Source organism: Chelonoidis abingdonii, chromosome 21 (assembly GCF_003597395.2).
Source record: "Chelonoidis abingdonii isolate Lonesome George chromosome 21, CheloAbing_2.0, whole genome shotgun sequence".
In the NCBI taxonomy this organism is placed as follows: domain Eukaryota; kingdom Metazoa; phylum Chordata; order Testudines; family Testudinidae; genus Chelonoidis; species Chelonoidis abingdonii.
Window position 1 is genome coordinate 3114994 of NC_133789.1, and position 20243 is coordinate 3135236.

Genomic DNA, 20243 nt, shown 5'->3' on the forward strand with positions numbered 1-20243 from the left:
GATTCGGGAACCTACAGAAGGAGCAAATCAGAGAACTGCTGGGTCCTGACCCTTCAAGGACTGTAGCAATGATGATTATTATCCACAGCAGGACCGTTTCATCAGCTGGACCATAAACAACTTGTTCTTCAGGCGCTAGCCCTTATTTCCCAACGACCAGCCTGTTGAAATGTGCCAAAGAACCAAAGGAACAACCGTTAATGCCCCCTGACCTACATCAGCGCTGCAGCAGTGTTAGCCTGGCGTTGCTACGTGGCACGGCACACCTACTGCAGTGGCAGCACAGTACACACAGCTCTGGGGGGGAATCCAAATCTGGGGCGGGGGGAGGGGTCCCTCGTTTGAAAGCGTCATGAGGAATCTGTCCCATTTTCTTTTGCATTTCAGCAGATCAGGCTGGTCAATTTCAAGTTGAGGCTAGAGCTCATTTTGCTTGTAATTGTGCCTTTGGTAAAACGGGGTGTGGGGGGGAAGGGTGTCCCCTAAAGTAGCTGAGTCCTGTTCCTTGCGGAAGGGCCATTTGGACAAGTGAGCTGGGATGGCCGGGGGGGCTGTGTGGACGGGGGAGGGGGATGTCACGGCGGCCCTGGAAAAACTCCCCACTGCAAACGCACTATTTTATTTCGCGTTTTTCACGCCCCTACCATTTGCAAACCCAGTTTCTTCCAGGCCGCTGGCGATGTTTGCAAGCGCAGCTCTGCACATCGCGTTAAGCCCTCACGTTTCGAAGTCGCAGCCTCTGTTAATCTCTCCCGGGAGGCGGCCGAACGCGGACTCACTGCCCAGGAATTCACATGCTCCAGCCGCACACGCTCCTGCAACGCAGGGCTCGAGGGCACGGCCCTGGGAACTACAAGTCCCGCCAGCCACCGGGCTGGGCAAGCGCCCTGGCCGCCTGCTTCACGCGCCCGCTGCTCGCCGAAAGTGTGTCACTGGGGCACGAGGCTCTCCCCGGGAATCACATGGTGGATGCTCCGGAGCCGCGTGCTGGAGACTGCGCAGCTGCGGCGGGTCCCAGGCAAAGAGGCTGGAGCCGGAGCCCTGGCAGAGTAAAATATTGCAGAGGAGGGAGAGGCGGCGGCACGCAGAGCTCCCGTCCTGCCCGCGCCCCCAGCCCTGAGCAGAGGCAGCGCAGCGACCCAGCGCAGGCTCTGCCGGGCAGCAAGGGGCTTCCCCGCTCCCGGGAGGGAGCTTCTGAGCCAGGCTTGGAGGCCAGCGCGCCCCTAAGGATGGCAGCTCCGGACTCGAACAACAACACAGGTACTTTGCCCTTCTGGCTGCCGTGTTCTCCCCCGAAGTGGGGGTGATGCCCCTGGATCCTCCCCCCCTGCAGCTGGTGGGCGCCCCGGCCAGCCCCCTGGTTCCTCCTGCCTGCAGGGGATGAGGGCTCCCGAGTCCCCCACTTCTCTGCTCTGTCCTGGTCGGTGCTCAGAGCCCTCCACCCGTGCGGTGTGTTGGGGGTGGGGACCGGGTCTGCCCACCCCGAAGTGCTCTGGGGCCCCCCGGAGGTGGGGAGCTGGCGGCGCTGGGAGCCCCTCTGCACGCAGTTGTGGGGGTTCCCACGCTCCCTTGAGCTGCTCTAGTGGGGGAGTGGGAGGGGCTGGGTCTGACCTCTCCGGGTGGAGCGGACTGAGAGGGGAGCCCCGGGCCCCCGCTCGGTGGGGAGGGGGTTTAGGGTTCGGGTTCCCAAGCTACTGACGCTGTTTATGGGATGCGGACGGGGAGGGGGCAGGAGGGGGCTCCCGGCTCGGTCCCTGGGACCCCAGTCACGGGTAGCAGCGCAGCGACCCCCGGCCTGGGACAAGAGTTAATCCGAGCAGGGAGCAGCTCCGGCTTCCTCGCTACTCTGGTGTTACGGGAGACCCCCCCATGCCCGGCTCTGGCCCGGGGGGTGCTGGCTGGACGGGGCTAGGGGGTCAGTGGGGTCACCCATCGCCCCCACTTCGGAAGGAGTCAGGTGGCCGCTGCTGGCTCCACAGCTGACACCAGTGGAGGGGGGCGAGTTGCTCCCCACTTTTCCTTGGGGTGACATCCGGCCCCCCCTTGTCACCCCTCCCAGGGCTGCAGCGCCCCGGCGCCCCTGTCACCTCCCCGGCTGCAGCCGCCCGCCCCCATTATCACCCTCCCAGGCTGCAGCCCCCGACCCCCCTCGGGCTCCCGTGTCTCACGTGTCCCCCTCCCCGGGCTGCACGTGGCGGACTGTTTTCTCCCCTTTCTCCCGCCCCGCCCCTCCATTGGCGCGCCTCCCCGCCAAGGCCCGCCCCGTGGGCTCACCTGATACGTCCACGGAAGCTGGCGCCGCGTCTCCCTCCCTTTAAAAGTCAAAGGAAGCAGCCGCGCGGCGGTGACGCCACGCCGTGGCAGACGCGCGGCGGCAATAGCGCGGGGCGGAGCAAAGCGTAGATGGCCAGGGCCAGAGGCGGAGAGCCACGTGCGGCCCGGACACGTGGAGGTGGGACGTGACGCGCCAGAAGTCCGAGCGACCCGGGGACCCCTCGGCGCACCGCCCCCACGCCTCGTAGCTCCCAGGCTGAGCCTCCCGGCAGACCCCTGCTACCGCCTCAAGGCTTACCCCACGCCAGCCCCGCCGCGCCCCATTAGCCCAGCCGGCTAGTGCCCCTCCCCAAGGCTGAGACCCCCCCCCGCAAGGCACACCCTGGCCTAGCCCCTGCCCCGCTCCCAGCTGAGCTCCCCCCCAAGCAGGACCCCTGGCTCCGCCCTGCCCCCCAAAATGCTGACCCCGCCCCAGCAGGACCGCCTGCCTAGCCCTGTCCCCCAAGGCTGAGCCCCCCCAGCCAGGACCCTCCGCCGCAGCCCGGCTGCCCCCCCCCAAGGCTGAGCCCGCCCCCCAGCAGGACCCCTGCTCTCCACGCTACCCCCAAGCCGCTTGCCCGTGCCCCCCAAGGCGAGCCCCCCCCAAGCAGACCCCTGCGCGTAGCCCCTGCCCCCCAAGGCTGGCCCTGCCGCACAGGACCTGCTGGCCCAACACCTGCCCCTTGCCCCAGAGCGACCCCCCCCAGACAGGACCCCTGGCCTAGCCCTGCCCCCGAAGAGGCTAGCCCCCAAGCAGGACCCCCAGGCCTACCGCACCCCAAAGCTGAGCCCCCCGCCACAGGACTCTGCCTAGCCCTGCCCCCCAAAGGCTCTGAGCCCCCTCCCAGCTGAGCGATCCTGCCTAGCCCCTGCCCCCCCCCAAGGCTGAGCGCCCCCCCAGCAGGACCCCTGGCCTAGCCCCTGCCCCCCAGGCTGAGCCTCCCTCCCCCCAGCGGGACCCCCAGCCGAGTCCTTGGGATGTTGTGCCAGGGTTGAAATAAGAACTAATAAGTTCTGGGAGGACAGGTTTAGTCAGGGATGCAGCCCCATGCTGTGGGTGTCCCTAGCCTCTGACTGCCGGAGCACAGGGTGGATCACTTCATGTTTGCCTGTTTTGTTCATTCCCTCTGAAGCACATGGTGTTGGCCACTGTCAGCGGACAGGGCACTGGGCTAGATGGACCACTACACCCCTCTCTGTTATCTGGCTCCCATCACTAGCCTCTGGGTGCCCCACACTTTTGGTTGTAGTTATGCTGATTGGGGGCCGGTCAGGGCTAGTTTCCCTAGCACAGGGATGGGATCCAGCACAGAGAGGTTAAGGGACTTGCCCAAGGTTACATATGAGTCTGGGAGAGCAGGGAACTGAGCCTGGGTCTCTGAAGTCCTAGGCTACGATCCTGAGCCCTGCATGCTCCTTACGCTCTGCCCTATAGCCAGGCTCCACGTGCTGCCCCCAGACAAGGCTCCGGGAGGGAGTTTTGCCCCACAAGTAGGGTTGAATAAAAGTTGGAGTGCAAAGTGGTTGCCATGGTGACTTTGTCACCCTGGACGATGACCGTCTGACTACTGGGCAGCCTGTCTCACCAGGCTGGCTCCTGCTGCAGGTGTGTGTACCAGCTGTGCCCTGGGGGGGGGACACATGGCCCCAAGAGCGTGTGTGATAATAGCGCAGGCCACGTGTCGAGGTGCTCCTGACTCATCTGCAGGAGGCTGGTATCCTCAGCAGTCCTGCAGCCTGGGCGGGCAGCGAGATGTGCCTCCCACATGCCCCTTTGGACAAGTACTAGTCTCATCCGCAGAGCCCTTCCTGAGGCCAGAGGCAGCCTGGGGAGAGCTGGCTTTTGGGTGTGGTGAGGGAAGTGGCTGGGGTTTTGTGACCTACTTCCAGAGCTCCGTTTCCCAATCTGTTCTATTTAAAGACAAGGAAGCAAATGCACCAAAGCTGACGCTGCAGCTTGAGAATGACTGGAGCGAGAGGAGGGATTGGCAGCTGGCGTAGCAGACATTGCTCGTCCCTACACATACACGGCACCCTCTGCCTCAGCTGGGATTCCCCACCCCGCCCTGCTCCCTTGTTGAATTCAAAGCCTTCCCGATTACGCCTCATTTAAAAAAAAACCCCAAATGATTTGTAATTTTACCACCTCGTCCCTCCTTCAACGCCAGCCAGTGCTGAGGAGTCTCAATGCAATTCATAGGGGGCTCTGGTTTTCCTCCCTTGTTCTCTATTTATAGCTCTTAGTAGCTCTTTTCCCACTGGAAAAATCCTGGCAGGAGATATGGTCTCCCCCTTGGTCCAGCGTCTCCTTCTCTTCCTACATGCTGAGAAGCAGCAAGGTGCAGAAGTGTGTGTTTGGGGGCTGCAGGGAACAGCGCTCAGCTAGGGGCACAGTTTCTTTCCCTCTTGTGTTGTAGGGAGCAGGGCTGGCTGCGTTGTTGCCTCAGCACTTGGCAGGAGTCAGTTTTCTCCCTCGGTTTGGGCTGGGTGCAGACTGGCATACCCTGACTTTCATACCCACTGACACCAGCTGAGGGGCAGAGCCGGCCTCACCTGGCACTCCGGGCTTTTAACAGCGGTTAAGTGAACGTTTCCCCGGTGAGCGTTTAGTGACTTAAGCCCTGGCATTAGCCTCTCTCTTGCAGACGCCGCGTGTGTGGGTGGCTCGTACGCCTTCCCGGGCGGATGAGAGGAGAGTTCAGTGATCCAGACCTGGGTCCTGGCTGCGTTCCTAGGGTCAGGAGCGGCAGTTGTTGGGCTGGAGGGAATAATGACCAACGGGGATGAGACCTGGTGCAAAAGCAGATCACACACGTGATCTTCCCTGCTTGTTTGTGATCAGTTTTGCAATGATCCTGTTTTTGCAGGAGGCTTCCTGGTCTCCACAGTATTTGTGGCTTGGCAGACGCAGGGCATGGAGTCCCACTGCCTTATCACTGCACTGCACTTTTTCCTCTTAAGTGGTTTGAGTTTTCCCCAGTAACCTCCCCTCTCCCCCCCTCCCCCTCCAGTGCTGCTGGCTGTGACACCTGCTCCCATCCCTGCCTCTCAGGGCCCTGTTGGCCGAGCTCCCAGTGCCCAGGATCTGGTCTCTTGGCCACCTGCCTGCCCCAGTGCTTCAAACCCTTCCCTTGTGTGGCTGGGGGCCCAGCTAAGCCTCCTTCCCCAGCCCGCAGATGTAGGTCAGCAGCAGCTGGAGCATTTCAAAGCTCCAAGGGGAAAGAAATGCGGGAGCAGGGGGAGGAGGAAGCCATGACAGATATGGGTAATTGCAAATCACCGGCGGTGCCTGCAAACCTGGCTGCCTGGAAGGGCCCAGAAAGGGTAGCCAGATCTTTGGGGGTGGGGGGATAGGTGTGTGTGTGGGGGCATGGATGGACAGATGGACACACACACACACGTACACACTCCATGCATATACAGCCCCCCATGCATGCCCCACGTACCCCTCCTGCGCTCAGACACGCACCCACCCTCTGTCCAGCCCCCTGCGTGCACCCACCAGCCGAAACGTCAAGGGCTGTTTTTCTAGGCGTGTTATTGACTGAGGAGCATAACCCCTGAGAGGAGGGGCTGCATTTCCGGTGCTCCCCATCTCCCCTGGCTGCTCCCCCAACCCGCGCTGCCGCTGCCTGACCTTGGCATGCCTGCTGCAATGCTGCGTTTTTCTACCTGTGCTGCTCAACAGTCGCTGCAGCCTCCGCAGTGCAGAGAGGGGAGCTGCAGCTAAGGGACCCAGCAGGCAGAACCTGGGGTGGGGGGAGGGCTTCCCTAGCACAGAGACGGGTGGGGTCAAGAGAGCGTCTGTCCCAGGGAGGGCTCCAGGGTGCATCCCGGGGGGAAGGGGGAGCGGTAACACTAGACTGGTCGAGGCTCACTAGAGATTCCTGCAGGGGACCAGGTGCCCCCAGCAGCAGTCCTGCTGCTCTGTCTGTCACGGTGCTAACGGATTCCAGGTTCCCCCCACTGTGCCCCTCGCCCAAGCACCGTCGGGGCCTGTCTCAGCCACCCTGGGGCACCCTGGCAGGCTGTCTGCGAAATCCCCAATCTCCTGGGAAGGAGGGCTGGCCCTGAGGCCAGCTGGGCTTTATCTGCCATTGGCTCGCTCCAGGGGCCAGATTCCGTGGCCTCTCCATGCCTGACTTTCTCCATGGGTGTGTGTGGGAGAGACAGGAGGGGTGTTATGTCTGGGGCCTGGCCCCCTCGGAGGGGGAAGGCAGGCCCAGAGCAGGGGTAGCACAGACAGGGGCATAGAAATCTGGCCCTCCCCTTGCTGTGCTGTGATTACCTGTCCCAGAGACCTGCCAAACTCATTTCATGCATGGGCCACCGCACAGCCGTTGGGTGGGAGCAGTGTTTGGTCACAGCTGGGCTGCACTGAAGCTGGTGCCCCCTAGATGGGAAAGGCCTCGTGTCCCATTCCTCCCCCCGCCCCCCGAGCCGTCTCATCTGGGGATGCCCCCCCAGCACCCACCTCGAGGGGGTGGCATTGCCCTGATCTCAGCTTCTCTCTCTCTCTCCCCAGGCGGCGTCATCAGCTACATCGGCTCCAGCGGCTCCTCGCCCAGCCGCACGAGCCCCGTCTCCCTGTGCAGCGACAGCTCCAACGGCAGCTTCCAGTCCAGCTCGCAGGCCTTCCCCTCCTACTTCCCGCCCTCGCCCACTGGCTCCCTGACCCACGACTCGCGGCCCTACAGCGCTGGGCTGCAGGGCTCGCGGGAGGATGGCTCTCCTTCCTCGTCATCCTCTTCCTCCTCCTCGTACGGCTCCTCCGGGAACTCCCCTGGGGGCCTGCAGGTCGCCATGGACGATGGGAGGCGCATCTCTCCCAGCAAGACCACCAGCAACATCACCAGTGAGTGCTGGAGGTGGGGTGGGCACTGGGCGTGGGGAGACTGGGAATGGTGGGGGTAGCTGTGGCTGGGCACTGGGGTACCTGTGGTGCCCTCCATCCCTGGCTGGAACTCAGCCTGGCCTTGCGGTGGGTCCTCCCCGGACCCCATGTCCTCCCCAGCATGGCTGGCCCATACCTGCTGGGGATGCCATGCCCACACGAGAGCGCCCCCGTCTGAGCAGCGGTGGGCACAGCAGCTACACTGGCACCAGGACAGCTGCCTGCCATGCAGGAAGAGAGACATCCTTGCTGCCCCCAGGGCTGGCTCCTGGACAGGGCTGGGTGCTGCAGCCCCTCACCTGGGTGTCTCTTTCCCCTCCCAGAGCTGAACGGGATGGTTCTGCTTTGCAAAGTGTGTGGAGATGTCGCCTCAGGCTTCCACTATGGGGTCCATGCCTGCGAGGGCTGCAAGGTAAGGGGGCGGGATGGGACAGGGCAGGGAGAGCTGTGGCAACAGGGGCCAGAAGCGCTGCTGGGGGCTCCTGCTGTTCCAGCCCGAGTGGCTCAATCTGGGGAGGGAGTGGGACCAGTGCCCTAGCACCTTGTTAATGTATCACCACCCCCGTCTGCCCCTCCAGCCAGCCAAGGGACTCGGGCACGGTTGGCATTGTCACACCTCCCCAGATGAGGCCTAACTATTCCCAAATGGCTAATGATTTCAGGGGCCCTGAAGTGGGCGGGATTTCACAAGACCATCTGGCCTCTTTGGGAGCCTGACTGGAGATGCCTTATAGTCACAAGCCACTTGTGAAAATGTCCAGTCACTGGCCTTTCATGGGATTTATCGTTGGTTATTTCTATCCTCGAACTTCCGTCACCTCCCTTCAAACTTGGCTTCATCGTCTCCTTCCCCTTCTCTCCCCCCTGTTCTCGGCGGGGCCCAGAAAACAGCCCGTGTTGGATATTTGGGGTCAGGCGCTTGCTTTCTCCCAGAACGTTGGGGGGTTTTGGCGCTGTTGTGGGAGAACGAGCCTGTTGTTGGCTCCTGCGTAACTCGCCAACATCTGCGACTGAACAGAAATGTTCACTGCTGGAGCATGCCAGTGTTCAACCCCGAACGATCATTGTTCTTGGGTCAAGATGATGACCGGGGGGCGTGGGATGGAATCGGCGGCTTCTCAGGAATTCTAGGCAGGGCTCTGGCGACTGGGCAGCACTTGACTTGTTCATAGTAAGCCTGGCACTGAAGGTAGCTTCAGCTGAAGGAAACAATTGTCTGGATTTTTTTTTTCCTTGAGCTTTGTCATTTCTGCTGGCCGCAAACAATTTCCCAAATACGAACCCTGGTGGCAGGTCAGTGTGGAGGAGCATGTGGCAGCCCCCAGGGCAGAGCTCCATCACGGAGGCGAGGCCTTGCATCTCACAACCTTTTCTGTTGTCCGCCTTCCTTGCTGCGTGAGATTGCCTGGCTCTGCCTTCCCCCGGCTCACCCCGTCTCTCTCTCTGTCTCTCTTTCTGTCTCAGGGTTTCTTCCGACGCAGCATTCAGCAAAACATCCAGTACAAAAAGTGCCTGAAAAACGAGAACTGCTCCATCATCCGGATCAACCGGAACCGGTGCCAGCAGTGCCGCTTCAAGAAATGTCTGTCGGTCGGCATGTCCCGGGACGGTGAGTTCCCACTCAGCATGGGGGAGTTGGGGGGAGCAGGGCAGGCTCTCCCCGGCACTGTGGTGTCCTCCCCTCCCCCTTCCATAATAGCATGTCCATAGCAGTGTCTGGCTTCTACACACTGTTCAAATCACACATCTTCCACACCCCTTTATTCGTGGTGCCGGAGAGGCTGCGGTCAGGGATCGGGGCCCTGTTGCACCAGGTGCTGCACGTCCATGAAATCCCTGCTTCAAAGGGCCCGTGCTGTCAGCCAGGAGGTCACTGTTGATTCCCCTGTTTTACGGGGCATGTGGCTGTCCCCACGGACATTGAGTTGGGCCAGGGCGTGTGTCAGTGGCTGCAAGGGGGGGTGGATTGGGGAGATCAGCTTGCCCTGCTGCCGTGGGGTGCATGGTGGTCTGGAGGGGCCTGGTCGCTCAGCGCAGCTGCAGAGAGTGGGGGGCATGTGCTGGTGTCTGGGCTCCCCGGGTCAGGCTCTGCTCCGCCCCCTGCTGGATGCTAATCCCCCCGTCCCCCATTTCTGCAGCCGTGCGCTTCGGGCGCATCCCCAAGCGTGAGAAGCAGCGGATGCTGGCGGAGATGCAGAGTGCTATGAATAACATGGCCAACAACCAGCTGAGTGGGCAGTGCCCGCTGGAGGGCTCCCCGCTGGGGCACCCCCAGCCTGCCAACCCGCTGTCGTGCCATCAGCCCCAGCAGCAGCTCCCCGGCTCCCTGCCGCAGCAGCAGCCCTGCTTCTCCCAGTTCCCCCAGCAGCTGACGCCCCCCCGCTCCCCCAGCCCCACGGAGGCCATGGAGGACGTCATCTCGCAGGTGACCAAGGCGCACAGGGAGATCTTCATCTACGCCCATGACAAGCTGGACACGGCGCTGCCACGGCCATGCGACAACAACACCCTCAACTGGGAGAACCACCGCTGTGCCAACGGCTACCAGGGCAACAGCCTCTATCGCCACAACAACAACAACCTGCCCCATCCCGACGCCTCCCGCTTCCCCGCCTGGCACTCCAGCTCCCCCAGTGCCTGCAACCAGAACAACATGAACAGCCACCGGCTCTGCCCCACCGGCTACCCCTCCTTGGCCCAGGAGGCCGAGACCCCGGCAGGCCAGGGCTGCCCATGGCAAAGGGGCACTAAGGACATCCTGCTGGTGAGTGCCAGAGTCCCACGCGGGTATTTCCAGCTGGGAGCCCCCCTGACGCCTCAGGGTATTTTTAGCCTCTAATCACTAGTAATTGTCTTGTCTCTGAGGCCAGAACATCAGAGCCGTCCTGTCGCAGGGCAGAGCTGAGGTGGCCTTGGTGGGGGGCAGAAGGGGATGTGGCATTTAGGCCCTAGAGTCACTGATTTTTCTCTCTTTAAGAGGGGGAGGAGTTGTGCAGGGATTGGCTCCTGCTGGGTCCCAGCAGCTGGGATCTGGTGCAGTCAGGGAGGCTGGGTTCTGGTGCAGGGATCTGGTGCAGTTGAGGAAATGGATCTGGTGCAGTCAGGGAGGTTGGATCCCAGTTGCTGGGATCTGGTGCAGTTGAGGAAATGGATCTGGTGCAGTGAGGGAGGTTGGGGTCTGGTGCGGGGATCTGGTGCAGTTGAGGAAATAGATCTGGTGCAGTCAGGGAGGTTGGGTCCCAGTTGCTGGGATCTGGTACAGTTGAGGAAATGGATCTAGTGCAGTCAGGGAGGTTGGGTCCCAGTTGCTGGGATCTGGTGCAGTTGAGGAAATGGATCTGGTGCAGTCAGGGAGGCTGGGTCCCAGTTGCTGGGATCTGGTGCAGGGATCTGATGCAGTCGAGGAAATGGACCTGGTGCAGGGATCTGGTGCAGTCAGGGAGGCTGGGTCCCAGTTGCTGGGATCTGGTGCAGTCAGGGAGGCTGGGATCTGGTGCAGTGGCCCCGGTACAAGGAATGGGGCTGTCTGGGGCTGGGGACCAGCCCTCTCGCTCCATATCTGAGGTTGCTCCCCCCCCCAGGCATGCCCCATGAATGCGCACCCGCACGGCAGGAGCGGCCACACTGTCCAGGAGATCTGGGAGGATTTCTCGTTGAGCTTCACGCCCGCCGTCCGGGAGGTGGTGGAGTTTGCCAAGCACATACCAGGCTTCAAGGACCTGTCGCAGCACGACCAAGTGGCCCTGCTCAAAGCTGGCACCTTTGAGGTAGGTCCAGGGCCTTCGCTTCTCCTGCCAGCTGCCCTCACTGGCAGCGCTCAGTTCACAGGGGCCCCTCGGTGCCGCCAGCCCCCTTGGGGGTATTGCCCTGTGGTCGTTAGCAGTGGCTCGGCTGCAGGGGCGCAATTGGGGGAAGCCTGTTTCAAAGCTGCCCATGGAACTACAGCCTTGGGGCCGGCCCCAAAGCCGGTTACTGGCCAAGAGCTGCTCCCTCCGTCTTCCCCCCACCCAATCTCCTGTAATGGGACCCTCATCCCCACTGGGCCTTCGTTCCCCGTGGCCACCCATCTGGCCCCCCAGGAGGGCAGCACTGCCGTGCCGGGTCTGTGCCAGGCCATGGCAGCCGTGCCCTTGGTTCCTGCCCCCTCCGCTCGCAGGTGCCTGGTCCGTGGCCCTGCTTGGCTGGCAGTCGGGAGCCCCATGGCTGGCAGGGTGCATGGGCCAGGCCATCACCGCTCTCGTCTCCCTGCGCCAGGTGCTGATGGTGAGGTTCGCCCCCCTGTTCAATGTGAAGGAGCAGACGGTGATGTTCATGAGCCGCACGACCTACAGCCTGGGGGAGCTGTGGGGGATGGGCATGGGGGACCTGCTCAGCTCCATGTTCGAGTTCAGCGAGAAGCTTGGCTCCTTGGAGCTCACTGAGGAGGAGATGGGCCTCTTCACCGCTGTTGTGCTGGTCTCTGCAGGTGGGTCACGAGCCCCCGGCTGAGCCACAGGGCGGGGGGGGGAGGTGGCATGCGGCCCGGGCCTCTGCTGCCTGCTGCTGGGGGAGCAGGATCTGGAAGCAGAGATCTGAATGGTGCCAGGAGGCTGCGATCTCAGGCTGGAGATCAGGGGAGGCAGGGATCTGGGGCAGAGATCTGGCGTGGCAGGGGAGGCAGGGATCTGGGGCAGGGATCTGGCGCGGCAGGGGAGGCAGGGATCTGGTGCGCCGGGGAAGCTGGGCTGTGGGCTGCTGGTGTTCTCCCTCGGCTCACAGTATGTTTCCCCTGCCCCGCTGGACAGACCGCTCTGGCATGGAGAACACAGCGTCAGTGGAGCAGCTGCAGGAGACCCTGATCCGTGCCCTGCGCGCGCTGATCCTCAAGAACCACCCCACGGAGACCTCACGCTTCACCAAGCTGCTGCTCAAGCTGCCCGACCTGCGCACCCTGAACAACATGCATTCGGAGAAGCTGCTGTCCTTCCGCATCGACGCCCAGTAGGGCTCCCCCCGGCCCCCCGCCCCGGGACCCTCCGCAGAGAAACCCACCAGACTCTTAGGCTGTTGCTGATTCAGCCAGGACAGAGCCCCTGGGGCAGCCCCCCTGTAAATAGTGATCTGTGTATATTGGAGTCGTGTTCTCTATCGCTGCTGCCCCCCGTGGAGGGCTAGAGCCCAGCTCCGTCTGAGCCACACGGGAAATAATATATTGAAACCAACGCCTTGGCCTGGACCGTCCCTTCCTGAGTGAGCCGGGCCCCCTGCTCCTGCCCTAGGGCGAGGGCACCCTGCCTGCTGCTCAGTGCTAAGGGGGAGGGGGGAGCTGGATGCCTGGGTTCTGCTTTCTACAGGGAGAGGACACGTGGGTGGCACGGCTTGTGTGGGGAGCCCCCAAGGGCTCATGGGCTCTAGCCGCAGCTGGGAGGGCCAGTGGCCAGAGCCGAGTGGAGCAGGAGCTGGGAGGCCTGGGCTCTGTTCCAGTCGCTTGCCGAGCTGGGGAGCTCCTTGGGGGGCCAGGCCCTGCAGCAACTCCAGCCTAGTGACTGGCCTTGCCCCAGCTGTCGGCTTCAGCACCTTGAATGCCAGCCCAGGGCACGTGGCTGGCTGCTGCAGAGCGCCCGAGCCACCCTTCCTGTCCCCCAGGGCATGGGGCTCACTGGCTGCAGGGACAGGTTATCCTGCCTACACCCTCCCGGACCCAACTCACGCCCCGTGCTGGGGAGGACTCTAGATTCAGCCTGGGCCCTGGTTTCCTCAGATGCAAGTGGCTGATCCCAGGGGGGTGCAGATTCACGGAGGGAGGGGATCTGGCTGCGCCCTCGGGTATGTGTGTGTCCATCCCCGCAGTCAAAGGCAGAACTGCAGTCACTGCGTCAGGGCAGCCCAGGACCAAAGTGTTGTTTTAAATGTGCAGATGCGCCCCTGCCCCAGCAGCGCAGGCCTGTTTTGCCAGGTGCCTGCTGCCCTCAGGGCAAGCTGCAGTTACCACCACACAACTCATAGCACCAGGCTAGAAACGCCACCCCCCACCCCGCCCCCTGGCTCAGATATCCCCTGGGGGATGGCGGGGGGTGCCCCACTGCCCTGCCCCTCAGCTCTCACCCCAAAGTCTGCAGCCTCCTGCAGTGAGGGGTGCCCACCCCTGCCCTCGCGGCTGGACACAGAAATCAGAGGCCAGCGGGGCGGTGGGGGTGGGGGTGGTTGTTTTTCATCGTATATTTATTACATAAATATATAGTAAAATAGACCAGCAACAATTACCATAAAAATATCTTTCTTTAAAATCCTGACCAAAAACACAAAGGGTCTAAAATCGCACGTCACAGACACTGTGATTGTCATGTACAGCAGCAGCTCTCTGCCGCCCAGCCCCCTCCCTCGTGGGGCATGGGGAGCACGGGGGAGGGTAAGGAGGGTGGTCTCACCTCCCTGCCCCCCCCAGCCCCCGTCCCCCCAATGCACAGAGACCCATACGCCGACATACATTCAGTAACTCCTGCCACTGTCCTTCCACGCTGCCGCAGCTGCGAGAGCCACAATGCATAGTACATGGGGTGGGGGGGAGGCCCCCCTCGATGACTGGACACAGTAGGGAAGGACCCCCCCCCAGCAGAATCCAAGCAAACTCACTGGTCTCTAGAGATTGGGACTGGATTTTGAAGCTTGCTCCCAATTCCCCCCGCAGTGCTACGGGGGGGGGATGGGGCGTGAGGAAGGTACCAGGGCCAGAGCTTGGGAGGCTATGTTTCTTGGTGACCAAACACTGGGGGGGTGGGGGGGGGCACAGGCTGCCTCCGGCAGGGAGCTGGGGGGGGTGGGGGCCATACCACAGCCTGCCCAATGGGGGAGCTGGGCTGGGGGGGCCTCTGGGAGCAGAGACAGGGGGAGATAGATAGCATCACTGGACGTGCAACTGCAACGGAGACCAACAGATATGAAACGGAGCCGTCCCGGGGGGAGCAGCCGGACATGGCCACAGCCAGCAGGGGGCAGCATGGACCCCAGCCACAAACCTGGGGTGTAACACAAGGGTGGGGCCCCATTGTCCACGTGTGTGTGCCCGGTGTGTGTGCGCGCGCGCAGGCAGCTGACACTGAACCCGTCCCCCAGGAGTGAAGTCGCGGCCCCCACTGCTGGGGGGCATTTTACACAAGACAAGCCCCCTGCCCCCCCCCCCAACATGTCTGAGGCCCCCTCCAAGCAATTATTGGGGGGGGGTGGCCTGGAGGCCCCCCCCAGGAATGGATTTGTCTGATGGCTCCTGCAGACTCTCTGCCCCTTTGAAATGGTGGGAAGAGGGGAGGTTGTGGGGGTAGGGGTGGTTTTAGCTGGTGTACCCCCCAGGCCAAGCCCCCCTCCCAGGCTGGCTAGCTGTGGGGCTGAAGCACAGCTCCTGAGGGGGGGGGGGAGCATGGGGGCATGATTGTCCTCTCTGCACCCCCAAGGAGCTTTGCTGCCTGAGCCCTGGGGCTGGGGGGGGTCTCAGCGGGGGTGCAGGGATATGTAGGTGTAGCACTAACCCAACAGCATGCAGCACCCCCTGGTGCATACACACGCTTGCTCACACCTGCCAGCCTCGCACACCCAAGCCCCAAGGAGAGCGACGCTCACTGGCCAAGGGGAGCAGGCTGCGGCGGGTGGCTGAGGGGTGGATGGGCTGGGGCAGCCGACGGGGCACCCGGCTGGGAAAGTTGCAATGAGAAGAGAAGAAATGGCGCAGAGCAGCGAGTGTGTCAGGTTAGCGGTCAGATGCATGTGCAATCAGACACACGTGTCCAGACCTGGGCGCACACATGCACTCATGCTTGCACACACAGACTCACAGATGCACGTGTATTTGCACAAATGGGCACAAGTGCAAAGATGCACACCACATGTGCAAACAGGCACGTGCGCACACACATGGTTTGCAATGGGGACCAGGCCAGCGGCCCAGCCCTTCCACTACCCTAAGCAGGACCTGTCAAGGCCCTGCCCTTTGCCCCCCTCAGGGTCTGGACACTGTTTCCCTGAGCAGTGGGGACACGGGCTCCCCCTGTCCCCTAGGCCTTCGGCACCACCTCCACCAGGGTCAGGCCGCAGAAGCTGGCCAGAACCGTGCAACCTGCTTCGCTCGTGGGCACAGGGAGCCCCAGGCCTATGCCAGGCTAGCAGGAGTGGGGGAAGGGGCTGGCTGTGGGGGTCTCATACCGGGGGAGGGACAGGGTGGGCCAAATTTAGAGCCTCCCTCGACAGCTACCTGTGGGCAGCCAGGCCCCTCCAGCTCTGTGCATTAGTGTTTGGGCATCAGGCTTGGCTGAAGGCCCTGGCAGCTGGCACAGCCCCCGGCCAGGGACCTGGTCACCTTGCAGACACTCCTGGAGCCTCCTCCCCTCCCCATGCTCAGAGACCAAAACAACCGGCAGGACGGTGGGGGCAGGGGAGGCTGAACATTCCTGATCCTCCCCGCTCCCCCAAACCCTATTTCCTAGACGAGCTGCTCAGCAGAGCTGAGGTAAGCAAGGCAGCGTGTTTCCTCAGGGTGGGGACTTCACAGTTTTCCTAGGAGCTTAAGACATTGTGCACCAACAGTGCAAGGAGACGAGGTCACACACACACACACCCCGCAATCAGCAGCCCCGTTGTCACTGAACTGACATGCCCAATGCTGGAACCTGCATGGAGCAAGCGGCTGCAGAGTGTGGCAGGGGAAGGGGCACGGGGCGGCAGGGACGGCGGAGCAGCACCCACGCTGGGCTGTGTGTCACGGGGGGACAGTGGGGTGGGGGAACAGTCACTATCTGTCCCCCTCAAACACCCACTCCTAAGCACTACCCCACAGCATTCCTGCCATCAGTGCTGGGGAACAAGCAGAGCTCGCTGACTGAATCTTGAACGGGGGAGTGGGGGGCCTGGGAGGGGCAGGAGAGCTTGCAGGAGTCTCAACTTCTCCATGGGTTTATAGGGAGGCCCCAGAATCAGAACTACCTCCCCAACGCTGGAGGGGTTTGGATCAGAACCAGCCTTTCGCCTGGGGTTTGCAGAAATCAAAACTAGCCCTGACTTGACCCATTTTTAGCCCCCTTCCTCTGGCCCAGACCAGGAACAGGTGAAGATGCTGCGCCTGTCACCAGCCTTGCGCCAGCCGCTCGGTGCTGAGCTGGAGACTGACAGGCGGGGAAGAGACTGCCGGGTTCTGAAGCCAATTGCCAGCCCCAAGCATTCAAATAGGAGCTGTTTTATTAACTCATCCAATTTGGGTCCCTTTTCCTTGCCCTCCAAGCCGCACTCGCTTCCTGGTTTCTAGCCTTTCTCGGCAACCACCAGAGAGAAAAATCTTTTTTTTTGTTTTTAAATGAAAGCTGAAGTTTCCCCCAACCCCATGACTCTGAGAGCTGGGGCTTTACAAAAAGCATCACCCAGTGGGAGGAGAGCTGGCAATGCTGAGTAATGAGCCAAGACGCTGCAGCTCACACACCCAGGGGAAGGCGGGACAGATTACAGAAAGCCGGGGAAACATGCTCCTTCCTATATTTACAGAATAGGCCACAGCTCCAAGCAGGCGGCACCCACACCTGGGCCCAGGTTCCCCACGGAGCCCGTGACACTGGGTGCGTGTTGGGTGCTCAGATTGTTTGAAAACCTGGGCCCTTTGTGGGTGCCGGGCCCTTGCGTCTCTATCTCTCCCAAACACAGGTTGCTCCGGGAATATACTGCAACAGGCGAGGCTAATACCAAAGGGGGCTCCAAACTGCCCCCCCCCCGAATCAACTCCTTCCATGGCTGCCGCTGGCTCTGGTGCCCTGGTCACAACGCTAACGGGACGGCTCCTCAGCCTACGCCCACCAAGTCCGGGGTCATGGCGGTGGCTGGGCTCCTGTCCAGCACCCCAAGCATGACATCAGCCAAGCGCTATCCGACCAAACCAACCACAAAAGGTTTGTGTTTGTTTTTTTTTTTTTAAAATAACCCGTAAAAAGATTTTTTTTAATTAAAAAAATTTATATATATAATTTTATATATATATATATATATATATATATTAGCTTAAATCGGAGCGGCGTTAACCCTGCAGTGGCTCTCCTCACCCGGACCTGAACCTTAAACGGTACATTCAGAATAAGCCGATCCCCCGCCCCCTATCCCCGTTGGCCTCTCGACTGAGGTAAGAAAAAGAAAATTCACGCTCTAAACCGAGTAAGAAAAAGCTTAAAAACTAACTCCCCCCACTGGATATTGATGTAGATGGATACATACAAATACCCGGCGCACATCATCGGCTGGGGGTTTGCTGACAGACAGCTGGGGAAACGGGGGGGCATGTGTGCGGGTGTCAAAGCGTGGCTGACTACCAGTAAGTGCCTCCTACAGGCAGGGGTAAGGGAGTGCAGCTTCTCCGCACAAGGAGTGAAATTGAAAAGTCCAGAAAGTCTGACACCCTTTGGGCCTTAGATCTGCTCCCTGGCGGTTTAAATTCTTTTACGATTGTTTCCCCCTCCAAGGAAAGAAAAGGAGCAGAAAGGGAGGAGCCAGGTGGGCCGCAGCCCACGGGCTGGCTAAGTGCAGAGGGACAGGCAGCTCCTTGCTACAAGCACCGCTTCGCTCTCGGCTGAGGCTCAGTTCTGCTGGTTCAGCTTTAAGGATGGGTGGTGCTGGCGCCCTTCCCATGGCTGCTGTCAGGCTGTGGGGGTGGGCAGGGTAGGTTATTCCATTGCCTCAGGTCTAGCCCCCAAACGGCGGTGCCGTGAACTCGCCCGCGCTGGGGAAGCTGCGTCGGCCAACGCAGGGTTAAACACGCGGGCCTGGCTAAGCCGTGATCAGACACGCGTGGGTGGCTCCCCGGGGCTGAGCCGGGTTGAAACACGCCTGCTGCAGGGGTGTGACGTGCCTCCTATGGCTCGTGCTTTCCCAGTGTGGGTGGGCCCTGGGCTGGGGCCGTGAGGGGTGATGGTGGGCGAGGGGGATCCCTGGGCGCAGCAGGGAGTGTGCACACCCCACCCTGGTGATCACGGGGCCCTGGCTGTTGGAGGAATCGGGGCAGCGGCTGGGAGAGGGATCAGGGTGGGTAGACAACCATAAAGAGACCCTGGGCCCCGTACAACACAGCTGCCCCGGCTTGGCCTGTCCCTAGCTCCCCCCCATGCCTAGAAAGGGCAAACACGTCAGCTCGCACTCTGGGCCCCTGTGCCCAATAAGTGCCATGTTCCAGGGCTCCCCAATGCCCCCTGCCTCGTGGAGAATCAAGGCTCTGAGGTGGTGAGGCGAGCTAGGCTCTGGGATGGCAGCGCAGGCTGGGACGGCATAGCCGGGGGATAGGACAGCGCACGCTGCAGGCCAGTACTGAGCAGACGACTGACGGGGTTAGTGCAGTGAGCGGTGGCAGGGAGGGGGCCGTCCTGTGGAAAGCGCATGCCCATTAAAAGTGTGGGCCCCATGGGGAGCGGCATGGGTGGGGCTCAGCACATGGTCCTCCCTGGCTCCTTGCTGCGCGAGGGGTTCTCCTGGGGGCACGTGACCAGAGCAGATGTTCCCCGCCCTGGGGGTATCAGAGACAGATAGGCCACTGGAGGGGCAAGGGCAGGGAACATCTGGAGCCGCCCAGGCAGAGTAGGTTGGAAAATAGGCAGTTTCCCCAAAGAAAACTACAGCTTTTTGGCAAAATATTAAAAACCAAAATATTTCCATTCAAAATGGCACCGCACTGCCTGATGGGAGTTGTAGTTCAGATGTCTCATGCTCCCATTCTCCTTTGGAGCTGGTTTCTTGGGCTGGACTCCATCCCACAATGACTTTCCTTGGGCAGGGGGTGCCCCATGGGAGCCTCTGCCCATGGTGCATCATGGGAGAGAGAGTCCAACCACAGAGTCCATCCCATAGAGATGAATGGGAGCTCAAGGCCCCCCAACCACAACTCCCAGGAGACACCTTTTGAATTCAGCTCTTTCGGTTTTCTGGTGTTTGTTATGTCAACAAAGGATCAAAACTTTCCGCGGGGAGCAGACTCTGCGTGGAAAACCAAACTGTCCCGCGAGAGCCAGTTTAGATCCAATGTTTTCGACCAGCTCTTATCTTCCCCCTGCCCCCTCTCAGCACAGCCCCCAACCCTTGCGGGCTGGAGCCTCTCTCCCTTGCCCACTGCTGCCTCGCCTTCGGGAAAGTGTTGGAACTACGGCCCTCGGCAGGTGCCTGCACTGGGGGAGAGGCGGGTGTGCTGGGGGGGTTGGGGTGTCAGGACAGACCTGCCCGCCTCATCCAGCCTAAGAGGTAGATGGGCCGAAGTGGCGGGTTCTTGGGGTGGGAAGGGAGGCGGGGAGAGGGCAAGCGACCTGACAGCCCAACCTCGGAGCCCCGATTCTCCAGTGTAGCAGGGAGCTGACATTCTCCGGTGGTCCTATCCTGCAACCCTGGCATGGGGGTCAGCTGGCACCCTGGCTTTGCGCCCTGTAGTTCGATGGGAAATCGAGGCACCCCTGGGAATCTAATCAGCGACTTCCCGCTGGAGTTTCGTCTTTTAATAAAAAAAAGTGCATTTGTCATTCATGCTTAGCTCCATGGCCCGAACCTCTCCTCTAACCTCACCCCCTCTCCCTGTGCCTGGGTTCTCTCCACTAATAATTTAATAGCTTTTCTCTTCTCAAAGTGCAGTTAGTTAATATTTTAGCCTCTCAGGGAGGGAATAAATGCTAAAAAGAACAAAAACAAAACCACCTAAGGAAATAATAAAGGAAACAAACGCTCTGACGTCTGGGACTGTCCTGTGCAAACAAACAAAATTCCTAACGTCCATGGAACGAGAGAGGTTTATTTGGGGGGAGCCATCAGGTGCCAGCTGAGCCCAGTGCCAGGGAGGTGATGGGACGGAGAATTCTATGAGTGGGGGGGTTCTTCCTGCAGTTGGGTTGAAACCAGGGCTATGTATCCACCCCCCCAGCATCCCCATAACTGAGGGGTTCAGAGGAAAGGACATCCAGGTTCCACTTATCCTCCCTCGCTACTCCAAATCCAGCTCCTGCACCCCCCCCCAAAAGTTCATGTTTTGTGTGGTTTTCGAAAAGTGTTGCCCCTCCCCCCCCCA

The 20243-nt window shown here is 61.2% G+C and overlaps 2 protein-coding genes across 2 annotated transcripts in view; one reads left to right on the forward strand and one right to left on the reverse strand.

The window, feature by feature from the left end:
- Positions 1-693: 693 nt before the first annotated feature.
- NR1D1 (nuclear receptor subfamily 1 group D member 1) lies at positions 694-12408 on the forward strand. The gene is made up of 8 exons (XM_032788935.2): positions 694-1260; positions 6839-7168; positions 7531-7619; positions 8672-8816; positions 9346-9971; positions 10789-10974; positions 11462-11672; positions 11992-12408. Exons 1-8 carry the CDS (start codon positions 795-797, stop codon positions 12189-12191), a joined length of 2253 nt encoding a protein of 750 aa, XP_032644826.1. The 5' UTR covers positions 694-794; the 3' UTR covers positions 12192-12408.
- Positions 12409-15231: 2823 nt separating this feature from the next.
- Positions 15232-20243, reverse strand: part of THRA (thyroid hormone receptor alpha) — a 12704-nt gene continuing 7692 nt past the window's right edge. Inside the window, exon 6 of the mRNA XM_075059807.1 lies at positions 15232-15336. Within this exon, the coding sequence (XP_074915908.1) occupies positions 15232-15336 (105 nt within the window). The remainder of the gene's footprint in view (positions 15337-20243) is intronic.